Source organism: Linepithema humile, chromosome 7 (assembly GCF_040581485.1).
Source record: "Linepithema humile isolate Giens D197 chromosome 7, Lhum_UNIL_v1.0, whole genome shotgun sequence".
In the NCBI taxonomy this organism is placed as follows: Eukaryota; Metazoa; Arthropoda; class Insecta; order Hymenoptera; family Formicidae; genus Linepithema; species Linepithema humile.
In genome coordinates this window covers 18,820,410-18,832,941 of record NC_090134.1, presented here as the reverse complement: position 1 = coordinate 18,832,941, position 12,532 = coordinate 18,820,410, and the positions used below count along the sequence as shown (strand labels likewise).

General features: G+C 42.1%; 2 protein-coding genes across 4 annotated transcripts in view; one reads left to right on the top strand and one right to left on the bottom strand.

The window, feature by feature from the left end:
• LOC105669973 (ankyrin repeat and SAM domain-containing protein 1A-like) overlaps nt 1–10,975 on the top strand; it is a 46,759-nt gene extending 35,784 nt beyond the window's left edge. For both annotated transcript variants that reach the window (XM_012363201.2, XM_012363202.2), the window contains 4 exons: nt 1,576–1,890; nt 2,489–2,647; nt 2,714–2,851; nt 2,973–10,975. In XM_012363201.2, coding sequence (XP_012218624.1) covers nt 1,576–1,890; nt 2,489–2,647; nt 2,714–2,851; nt 2,973–3,584 — 1,224 coding nt within the window. In that variant the 3' untranslated portion in view covers nt 3,585–10,975. The remainder of the gene's footprint in view (nt 1–1,575; nt 1,891–2,488; nt 2,648–2,713; nt 2,852–2,972) is intronic.
• The window catches only part of tsl (torso-like), a 311,116-nt gene that overhangs the window by 120,521 nt on the left and 178,063 nt on the right, over nt 1–12,532 (bottom strand). The window lies entirely within an intron of this gene.

The window sequence follows — 12,532 nt, the reverse complement described above, 5'->3', positions numbered from 1 at the left end:
GAAACAATTTCTGAACTCTTTGGATTCTTTGCGCTTTCTCTGTTATAAATATTCATAGAAACGAATTAATAATGCACGAAAGTACAGCTTAGCGCGCTTATTAATTAAGTGACGTGAATAATGTGTAATCTTTTTGTCGGGAAACTTGCGAATCGATACATTGGAAGGATCGATGAACGAGTATAATGCGATCGACAGGGGTGTCTGACAAGAGTGTACACTTGGCCGGCAAGGGTGGGACGCGCCGAGGGCGCAACGGTGATGCGGCAAGCTCGATCGCTCCGGACGCGTTTCGCCCGATCGCGTCATAATCTAAATATCGTGGCTAATTGGAGGCTCGCTATTGTGATGAACGTGTACATACGTGCTCTCTCTCAGCGATGATCGTTCGAGCGCCTCTCGATGCTTTTTGTTCGGATGCCTTCACCGTGTCAGGCGTCAATAAGGACATTTCGCCGCTCGCTCGCGTCTCCCCGTTCGTGTCATCTTAATTAGCTCATTAAATCCCGTAAATGTCGCCGGCGACTGGATTCATTCGGCTCGCGTCATCCCCGCGCTCGATAATCCCGACAAATTGGTCTCTTCTGCTCTTTCAGCCGGGCTTTTCCTCCCTTGATTTTTCGCAGCTATCGAACCCGACGAACCATAGTTTGACTCCGACACTCTCGTCGGTAACGCCCGCGAATTTTCGTTCTAGTCCCATACGCTCTCCAACGTTCGAATTTTACGCGCTCTTTCTCTCTCTCTCTCGCTCCCGCGCTTTCATTTCGCCTCTCTTTCGTCCGAGTCTTCTGCAATTTGTCGCGCGATGCCGATACCCGGAATTATATGCAGAAGCCAGATGGAGCGAGCGATTCGGGTTGTAATCCGAATTCGTGTGTCGCGCCCAGCACGAATCCAATTTGTTTGCAATACCTGAAATATCGTGACTATCGATGCTACATGATGCGCCGTTTTGGCATAGCCGGTAAAAGGTTTCTTTTCACTGTAGCGTGGCCGCGGTTTGCAACGCAATGCGTTTACGAGGGTAATTGCACGTCGCACAAAGTAAACTCGGGACGAATTCGACTTGGTAATATGCTGTATAAAGGTTTGGGTGGCGCAATATTTTTTTTTTTTCACATTGCACACATGCCGGCATTTCGTTAAAACCGGTTGGTCCGGCAGATTCTTGTCATGATAAAGCTATAAAAAAATATCTGCCAGAGAAATTGCAACCTCGGGGCACACATGGCAGTCTCTGTTTGGAATTGCTCGGAAATTGGAATTTATCTGTAAGAGAGAGTGTAAAAACAACTTTGCTTTTGGTATGCAATTTTCTGCGATGATTGTAGGAAAGTAAAAGGTAAATTCGAACAAACTAGATATTTTCCGCAATATAACGGAAAGATTTTTCAAGACCAATGCATCTGCACTTTTGAAGAATATTTCGAAAAATTGTTTTATTTAATTGTTATGTGTAATTCGCGAATAAACTGTATATTAGTTTCCGGCAAACTCGGGATTGCCGGCCGAATTATCTGCCGGGTGTTGCGAGGGCGGCTCTCAAATTTGGTCGCGCTGTTATTTCCGTAGAAGACGAACATACAGCAATTGAAGGAGGAGATACGGGAGAAATTGCCGGAAGCAACGGCGGATGGTAATGGTAGTACGTCGATAACCAGCGGAACGAATTCGACGACCACGGGCACATTAAGGCACCGCAAAAACAGACCGGCGCCCCAGCCACCCCAGCGACCTAGTTCGCACAATGGAGCGATCTCAGCACCGGAACAGCTCGAGATCAGGGCACCATCCGAGCTTCTTTTCGGAGTGCCGTCCACTCTTAAGACGCAATGGAGACACCAGCCGAAGACTTTGGTCACCAGCGGCGTCACGTACGTCGCAAATGTAAGTCTGTCTGTCTTTCTGTCACCTTATATATCTTCAACGAAACTATTTATTCTTTAAATATAACAAGTTGTGAGAAGAATCAATTCCGATGCTAAATTATTCAATTATTAAAATTTTACCATCTTGAGACGCACATTTTTCTCCGCAATTTTTGTACCAGAAATACGTGAATCTTTTTCTATCTTTCGATATAATTGTTTAATGTATGAATTGTGCATGCACGGTGTTTTACATTAAAAATACTTTAATTGTTGTTAGCATATTATGACAGTTGATCAAGAAAGACGGAAGCGTATTATTCTGTCAATTACTTATGATGAGCAAATTACGCCATCTGTTAAAACGCTTCAAGGCCGATACTGTAATTACAGTTAATTCGTGGAGTACAGCAATAAGCTTTGCGCGGAAAATTGTCCTGTCTCTATGAATCCGTTAAATTCGGAATATTTAAATCTAAAAGAGTCTTGTTTTCAAAATTGTTTATCGAACAATAGTTACAAAACTTGTGCTTGTCCTGCGATTTAAAAGCTTCGCATAAATTTTTTCTCGTTGGTTCTTGGAAAAAAAGTTTTTTTCTTGTTTTTAAATAATGTAGTATCTGGGCTCTACCGTCGTCAAGGAATTACGCGGCACTGAGTCGACGAAAAAGTCGATACAAAAGCTGAAGAAGACCTTTCGAGAACCCAGAGTCACCCCTGACATTACACTGGCAATCTCTTATCGTGGTGTTCGCTTTCTCAACACGTTGACCAACGTAAGGCTCTTTTTTCTTATAGAAAACATAGAAATGTATTTTTATTACAACCACCTAATACGATAGGAGCCAATTTGCGAACACGAGATTCGCAATATCCATTGCGCCTGCCAGGACGCCGACGATCTCACTCACTTCGCGTACATCACAAAGGATCACTCAAGCCGCACGCATTTCTGTCACGTGTTTTGTGTGCCAACAATGGTAAATATCTATTTTACAGAATTGAGGGAAAATCGTCTGTTTTCTCTCATTATATTATTGTATTATTTCTCGCAATTTGATTTTCTGCTGAGACATACGAAGCGCCATCGTTCCGTTGCAGGATCAAGCGACAGAGATCATCTTGACTTTGGGTCAGGCTTTCGAGGTAGCTTATCAGATTGCATTGAGGGACAAGTTCGGTGGTCACGCGATCCGATCCCAATCCGCCAATCAACTAACAACGCTCGCCGGATCGTCGAAACCGACGACGCCCGCCAAAATGTCCGTGTCTCCCGATTCCGCGTCCGATTCCACCAGCCGAGACACAGATCATACCTCAACTCTCAATTCTACGTCGTCCGCGAATCCCAAGATGAAATCGCGATCGAAGTCCATACCCAATCCGAATCTCCATACCGTTAATCTGAATCCGACGCAGGACAGTAACTCGAACTCCAGTTCCAGCTCGGCGACCACCACGAACTGCAATCCCAGTTCGAATTCCGCCACGAGCCCCAGCACGAACTCGATCACCAGCTCTAACTCGAACAGCACCACTAATCAGACCACTAAGCCCTTGGTCACCCACGGGCGTTCTCATTCCGTCAACGACATCAAGGTAAACGGTAATCAATTGAAGTTAGCACCGGCGCCGGTCGACGACATCGGTATCGGGGTGAAGGACATGAAGCCCGGTTCCAGAGCGCCGATTGCGCTGTCCGAGGAGCTGTAAGCTGTGTTTCGAAATGGAATGCACGAGATCGCGATAATAATCGTGTAACATTCGATCTGACGAAGATGCGTCGCCTTCGCAACAGCACAGAAATCTACTACTTTTAGTGCTCGAAACATGATCGCAAACAATGCAGAAATTACTGTCGTGATAATTTTTCGGTCCTTCGATTTTTAGAAGCGGCTACTTAATATTTACGATGTATGTGAGACGGTAATATTTCACTTGCTATTATTCGCCAATTTTGCGCAAATAGTTAAGCGAAATATTATATATTATATAAACACATATGTATATATAATATATATATATATATCATATATAATATATATATTTATATATAATATGTATAAAAGCAAGAAATTCTTGCGATTTAGAAATCGCAACGATTACAATCGTAAAATGCGGATGATATTCTCTCCATTGATTAGTGATATTAATCGGGATTAGCAACTAATGGTTCCTCGACGCGCAAGAAAGAACGTCTCTTACTTCTTTTTATCCGGCTGGATTTGTAATCATTTCTTCAGTGGCGCACATATATACGGTAGAGCGCACATGCACATATTTGTTGCCGGAAGGCGAGGTACTCAACTATTACGGAATTTAACAGACATGGCCTCGAGAACGACAGAGGTAAGTAGCCGTCGTTCCTCGTCAAACCCTGCACTTTCAGGTTGACACTTGACTGATTTTACAACGGTGACACTGTGATCTTGAACCGCGCGAGGCCAAGGTGATTTATTGAGGCAACTAATCAATTGTTCGCTGTGCGCATTTCCGGCGAACGAGAAGGTCTTTCTTCCTTACGACGCGTCGTTAATCGTAAGCAGTATTATTATGTCATTAACGGTAACAGGCGTGAATGTAAACATCGCGATATTATCTAGCGAGGCGTGAAATTATTGTAATAACGTTGGATGTGCAATTTTCAATGTGCAGCTTTAATCTGTCGCGGCTGGGCTCGACGGTTCGTAGCCGATTTTCGATCCAACGTCGATCGTTTTATTTATCTCAGCACACGGCATGAAACACGCCGACACTTGCTAATGGACCACGAGAAAGGAAAGATGCGAAGGAAAAAGTGAGACGCGCTAATGAGCGCACAAATGCTCAATATCGATCCCTCGTAAACGTTAACGCGGCGACCAACGAATCCGTTCCGTATTAATTCCCCTGATCTCTTTGTGATTTCCAGTATCCCAAGTTCCGATTTCGAGTTATCACCGTTTTTTCAAATATTTCATTCTTCAAGACTGAGGATTTTTGTCTCGTTTTATATTTCGCGTTTTTTAGCGTAACATAGAAGAAAAAATAGAGAATCCGAAAGAGGAGAATTTTAATATATTTACTCGGCAAACTTCGCGAACAGGAAATATGTATATGCAAATAATAGCATGGAACGTCTATCGAACTCTATTTGATACTCGAGTGCTATACGAGAAGCCGTTGAGAAGCAAGAAATAAATGGGATGCAAATACGAAAAAACGCAGACGTGCCGCGACTAATAGCGATTCAGAGTGTCGGCCACACACCACCTCTAGTTAGTAAAAAACGTGGTTAATTGACCTTTTCTTCTCTATCTATGAATATAACTAGAAATATGATCTAGAGATAGAGAATCGATAGTTGAAACTAGTTAACCAAGATCGTTGGTTCAATATCGAGTCCGACATCATGGCACCGATAATAACATTTTACATAACGTGAACATTGCTCCGTTTTTACGACATGCGGGCCTAAGAAGTTGCGGTAGATATCGTTACGATGCTACCCGTTAACGATGTATCTGTCTCGTGCAATTGACGACACATAACGAAAAGAAGCTACAGCGAAACGAAACTTTATATAGACTTAGACCCTCTTCGTACGTTCGCTTCTCTCGTTTGAACCAAAGAAGCGTAAATATACATGTGCACACATATACACACTTACGTGTATGCGCAAAACAAAAATGCTATATGATAAAAAAAAAAAAAAAACCAACAGAGAATCAACAGAGCTTAAAAACGATCGAGGATCGTCGAAGAGGGATGGGAAAACAACAAACTGCCAAAACGATACACCACCATCACCTCTATAGTTATACGCACTTTGTATTTATCACATTTACAACATAATTCATTATATATTAACGATTAAGATATCTACAGCCATGGACACCGACGGCGGAATTTCCTTCTTCGCGAGAGGTAACTAAATATTCTACGCATTTGATGTACACATGTAGCAGCTATGTTTAGTAAGTAGTGTCGGTAGGGAGCATGTTCTATCGATGTGTCGACAGGTACCATTTAACGATGTATCGTATAGGAAAGGAGAGGAAGAAGAAGAAAAATCAGATACGTAGCAATATTGTAGAAGGTGTCTTTGTCATTGGTGATCGTGCGATAATTTTTCCGTGGCAGCGAACAAATTCAATCGGTTTGTTCATCTGTGAATTCGCGCGACAGCAAAACGCGCAATTCAAAATAGTGCCAACGCGCGAGTCCATCGTGCGCTGCCTTTATTCGATCTCGCTGTTTGTCTTCCGGAAAATACTTTATACGAAGAGGAGAGAAGCAAGATAGGAAAACAATAACAGGATAACTTCTTTTTTCATTTTTTAATATAATACTTGTACGCTGACAAACGCACACTTTCAATAGCTGTCCTACGAGGTAAACCGCCGGCCAATATTAATATACAAGATCAAGATATTAATTAGAAATAAAAATTGTATTAATAACGTAAGTCGCTGTCACCTGAATGTTACAAATACTAGCGTATGTTTGTGGACGGTGATTTACCTTTCGTCTCAATCTTTTTCTTTCATATACGCTCAATTATAGTAATCTTCTGTCCGGAAGACGAAACACGCTGAGCTACTGATTGTGAGATCGATACTGATTTCTTTCGGCGTCGCGATAGGTCTTGGAGAAATGTGAAACGCGAATCGCACAAAAAATGATTGTTTCTCGGACCAAGCAAAAACAAGCACAAAGAGTGCTTTTGCTCGTTACGGATTATCGTCGGAATATTAACGGCAGTGTCTCGTGACTGCGTTTTTTCACAAAGACATGGAATTTAGCCATGTGCCCGTTGGTATCGATAGCGGCAGATCAGATTGTACTGTCGATATTATATACGATTTTTAGAATATGTGTACATATATACATACGTATAGAAATTACACGGACCACCGCGAATCAGTTTCTTCCGTTAATACCAAAGAGATAGTGATGATTTATTATTGTGATTTTTGTACATTTGATGATTATAATAGTAATTGTTGTTTAATACGATTTACTGTTAGATGAATTTCTTATTTAAAATTTTGCGTTGCGGATAATTTGAACAGGATTAACGTTATAGCTATTATTAATAGAGTCATTTTTCAAGCTCACATTCACTAATTTTATATGGATGTGGTGTTGTATGTAATTACATAATAGAATGTATTTATCGCATGCACGTCAATCCTATAAACGTGAGAGTTTCGTTTGCTTTACGCCAATCAAATTTGCATAGCAAATGCGTTTTGACGCGTCGTCGGTTAACACTACAAAGGTCCTGGTCCTGCAACAGTGTAATTTCGCTGAAGTGTATTTATATTCCCTTGGATAGAGGTTTCGGTGCAAATAGCATCGCCTAGAACGGCATTCTGAAACTATGTCATGACACTATAATTTATGGACTTATTATTTCTGTACATTTTTTGTTATTATTCGCCGAACGCTGACAATAAAGCATGATTTTTTTGTTACAACGTTGTTATTTTATGTGTAATAAGGCCGACCATATATATTCTGGAAACGCGGATTACACAATACGGCTTCAACAATAGCGGTTTAATTCTATGCATAAATGCGAATTGCTGCAAACTGATTCCGGTGGTAGCGTATCCGCAGTCCTTTGTGTGGTCGATGAAAATAAAAAGAAAAAAAAAGATCTGTGTACAGTTGTCGATATTACCTTCGTTCCGGCCGCGAGCGCGAATTCGTGCGCTTTTAAGACCGTACTTGGGTGCATTTCGCGGATCGTTACACGCGAAATGCAACTGTTCCTGATTTTCGCGCAAGCAGGAATATTAAAACCGGGAGTTAATATTTCGGAGAGCACGAACTTCCATACTTTTTAATATACGAACTCCCGCGAGTCGATCTAGTCCCGGAAAGTTATTAATTCCGAAAATGATATTCCCCGGAATTAACCGCGTACCTGCGCTAACGAGAGCTCGTGAAGCGAGATGAATGTATAGGGATATAATACGCGCACAACATGCAGCTCGGCGAAAAGAGGGCGGCATCACTCGAGACAAATAAATGTTTTTACATTCGAGCGAACGTTAACTTTTCTTTGATCGTTCTCCATCCGTGTAATGGCTAACTGGAGACTGGAAATTCGATTCCGCATGGTCGACGGCGCGTTATCGGGAGCGGATGCGCCGTTAAACATTAATTAATTAGCATAGGTAATTGTGAACGTATGCACTCGCGTCTGGCGCTCCGCGTTAAGCGCGACCGGCTCGGCCCAGGGATTGACACCGGTATAATTTTGGTGAATTCATATTTTCATCCGATCCCTGATGCGCTTTTCTTGATACTTCCAAGAGCCACATTTCATTTCACATCATTCCATATTTCATCTCAATCTCAGCAATATATTCATCTTCTACACGTTTAAAACATATGTATAAAAGATAAAAACTAAAAAGGCGGAAAATTTAGCGCTTTTAAGAATCGTATTCGTATCTTCATTAATATGTAACGTACTACTGTTCGTTAGCTGTGGTTAGGTATATCTCGCAACTATTTTCTTCGATTCTCATTCAACTCGTGATTACTCATACGTAGATTTACGATTTCAAGCTCATCGATGAACTCGGAGATTTGTAAGGATTTGTGCGCGCAGAGAGATTCGCCTGGCAGGCAACCATTGTTCTCGCAACGAAGCTGGCAATAGGTGCCAAGTCAAATCTTTTTCACTGCCGAAATAAACGATTTGACAATTATAAGAAATGTCAGACTTAATAATTACTACTTTCCTTTCGCAATAATAATTTAGTCGGCTATAACGATTGCGCTGCGCTTCTTCAATTCGTATCTATGAAAGTTTATACATCTAATCGCCTGCGTAAGATAATGATACGTGGTCTACTTATCTGTAATCACCTAGATCGTTGCATATATACGTGTTAAATACAACTTTTTATTAGCGCCATTCTCTCTCTATTAATGCTAAGCTCTACACTCTGTAAATTCCTCATCTTTGATAGAATATTTCGTTAGAGGTATCAGACGTCTTGCGGAGGTCTTTACATCTTCTAAATATGTTCAAGATTGCGTTAAAGGAACGTCGAGATGGAATATTGTACCCGCCCGAAAGCGAACGAAACGATTGGGCCGGACGAACGAAATGCGAAGTATGAATTTTCACTCATACATGTAGAGGTGTACATAGCGCGGGGGCGAGAGTAAATGTAAAATAAGCGAACTAGAAGCGATTTGAAAGTCGAAATGCCATGGCGCAAAATGCCATGATCGTTGGAACGGAAGAGTAGACGAATCTGGTATCGAATGACATTTTTTGAATCGAATGTGTTGCGCGGATAAAGTATTTGAAAAACAATTGGATATAATTCTGCTTTCTATCTCACGCGTACGGCGATTCTCATAAATATTAGTCCAAGTTAACTGAAATTCAAGCGTTTTCTCTCCCTAGAATGCAGAAAGAGATGATGAGTCAGTTAAAAATCTCAGTTAGCTCAATTATCTCAATTACATCATTTTTATGGGAACGATTCATAATGTAGAGCGCAATCTGTCTACGTGTATACGGAGCGTTCGTCGAACCTCACGAGTAGCCGTAATGCTTGTCACAAAGGAGGCTGATATATATATAGTCGATAGCTGTACGGATATACTGGATATATCTATTAGATGTAGATGCCGCGGAATAAAAATCACTTTCCTACATTGCATACGTCACGCTGCGCGCCATCGAAACAATAAGTTCTCCACGCGCAATTCGTTACGCAACAGCATTCGGCGGCATTCTGTGGTTGTGGCAATCATCATTTCGCGGATTTTGGCAATAACGCGAGCGTGAGTCTGCGATAAACACTCTCACGAAGGAGCGACGTAATTGCGATCTACGCCTAATTGCACTTACGTCACTCATCGCTGACGAACGATCGATTTTTAGCGTAGCGACGATAGATTTTTCTCGCCTTTCACGCCCTTCAAATTCGGGCATGATTCGCTGTCGCCTGGGAACAGGCGGAATTCTGTATTTAATTTATTACCACGAGGAACATCTTTATCGTGGCTTCGCGGTACGCTGCAAAAGGTAGAGAAAAGGTAGGAATGTGAGATAGTAAAATAGAAGCACGTGCGCGTGAGAAAAATAACCAAAGCGCGATTTCTACTTTATGAAAGTATTCAACTTCTAGATATGTGTCAACTTTAGATATACATATGTGGATTATATTTATAATTTGTATTTACATCGTCGAAGGATTGTAGATAAGATTTGTAACAACTAATTTCTCGAGTCGGTAGCATAATCATCGGCACATTCCTATCTTCTTCTTCGTAATAGATGTCAAAGCGCTTACGATGATCAATTCGGGATATTCGACGATTCGACGTGGCAGGGAATAGTGGCTTGTATATTCTGAGGATTCGCGATGGGAGGGGGGGGGGGGCGGGGAAATAAAGAGGAGAGTGTACTCGCTAGTCGTAGAACCATGCGATATGCGACGCCGACGACGTCGGTCCTCCTTGATGTCGACCCGACGATGTCTCAAACACTTCTCAGACACTAGCGGAGGGGGAGGTGAATAGGATATTCGTCGGGAAAACTTTGCGCTATGAATATTTATGTACGCTTTACGATCTCGCTCGCGCACTCGAGAAGTCCGGCGAGTCGGCGACGAGTCGAGGACATAGGATTTGTGCGGTCGAGTGTAAGTACGTACTCAAATATATAAAGAGAGAGAGAAAGAAAGAGAGAGAAAGTGCGAGCGTAAGAGAAAATGAGAGAGCGAGAAAGCGAGAGAGAGAGAGAGAGAAAGTGAGAAAATGAGAGAGCGAGAAAGCGAAAGAGAGAGAGAGAGAGAGAGAGAGAGAGAGAGAGAGGGAGTGAGAAAGACACGCGCGAGCGCGATCGGTGTCTTTTAAAATCAAAAGAAAACAAATCCGTACGGAGCTGTTGCTAGGGATGCCATATAATAAATGCGCTATTTTATACCGAGCAGCCTGATTAGACGCAAAACTTCCTACGTTCTTGTATACATTATATTTATTATTGTTCATGTTTACTAGAATGATATATATATGAGACAGAGATTATTCCCTGGATATCTATAACGCCTTGAAAAAAAAAATAAAACAGATACTTTGCGGGACGTCGTTGTGGATTTATTCGAGCCTAGGCACCAGCTCTTCCCTTTTCCTATTTCACATATTTTACACAAAATCTAAGTAACTGACTTAAATATTGAAGAATTTTATTATTCAACCCATTTCTCATTGAATATATTTGTCGTATATTTCGAAAATTCATTTACGATTCTTATTAATGAGCGTAGAACCATTCTTCGGGAAATATGTATAGCCGCGCACTATCGGCGACCCCAACTTTCTTCGAAATTGGCATTGTTAGTCGCCGAATCGATAATGCAGCTTGTACTTTGTATAATTTCTTCCTTCCTCTTCCGGCCGACGGAGCGGGTCCGCAAGGTAAGCAGGCAGTTCGGTAAAGATGCTAATTAACCAAGTTTCAGTCTTAACAAAGTTTTTCGATTAGCCAGTAAATTGTTATACGATGCGGGCCTCTCTTGCCGCGGCGGCGAATACAAGGCTCGCCTATTATCTTTCCCAAACAAACCTAAAATCGTACCGGTGAAACGCAGCAAAATAATAGGAAGCCCGGAAGTTTCGTCGTTAAAATTTGTCGAGAAAGTGCTGAGAATCAATTGGCAAGAGCTACGGCTACGTCTTCAGAAAGTTAGTCCGCACAAGTCTTGACACCTGAGACCGCGCACGAAACTTTCCGTGGCTTTCAGCACCGAGCGCAATTACAACAATCTGCGGAGCAAAAACAAAACTCTTGGATTTTCTCAGACTACAATAATCGCGTCGAATAAAGCTTTGGAAATGTCATCTGGGAACTTATTTTCGAAGTGACGGAAATAGAATATATCAAAAATATTATCACTACATGGAATAAAAAAAATATCATTTTCCAAGAAAGACTCGAAGATATTTTATAATCTCGAGAATACTTTCGCGTCGTCATCGCGAGGAAATACAATATAAAGGAGGAAAAGTTTACATAGGCGAACTAAGGGCGCACAGAGATACAATTTGCGGGATTTCGGTTTGACAAATTGTTTCGGTAACGAACTCAGCGATATCATAGCGCGTTCCACATCCTTGACTTTCGTCTCGCTTATCGCCGCGATCTGACACGTCTCTCTGACTGTCGGAACCACCCCCGCATACTCAGGCAAGCACCCCTGGCTACGGGGCGGAACAAAAGAAATAAACGAACGCGCGGTGTGTGCGTGACGTTGTTATATGTATACGCAGGTGCGTGCAAGCAAGCGCGTGACGGCTTCGACGCGCAAGTCGGTCGGGGGAATCCCGAAAATCCTGAATCCGCGACGGAGAACGTGCTTGGCAACAGCAAATCGCCGATTTCGGTTGACGAGATCGTGCCTCGTTCTTGTCGACAGGCCTATTCTTTCGACAAATCGTGCCTCTCCTGCTATTTTTATCTCGCATCCCTACTGCCACTTTCCTAAGAACGATCCAATTTATTCGAGCAAAATGTCATCGGCTCGTTGTTTCATCGATCATCCCGCCGTCCCAACCACGCCGAGATCGCGCTGAATATCCTTGATCGTACTGCCGCTTTTTCGTCATCAATTAGAAATTGTATTTTAATCGTTAAAATATAC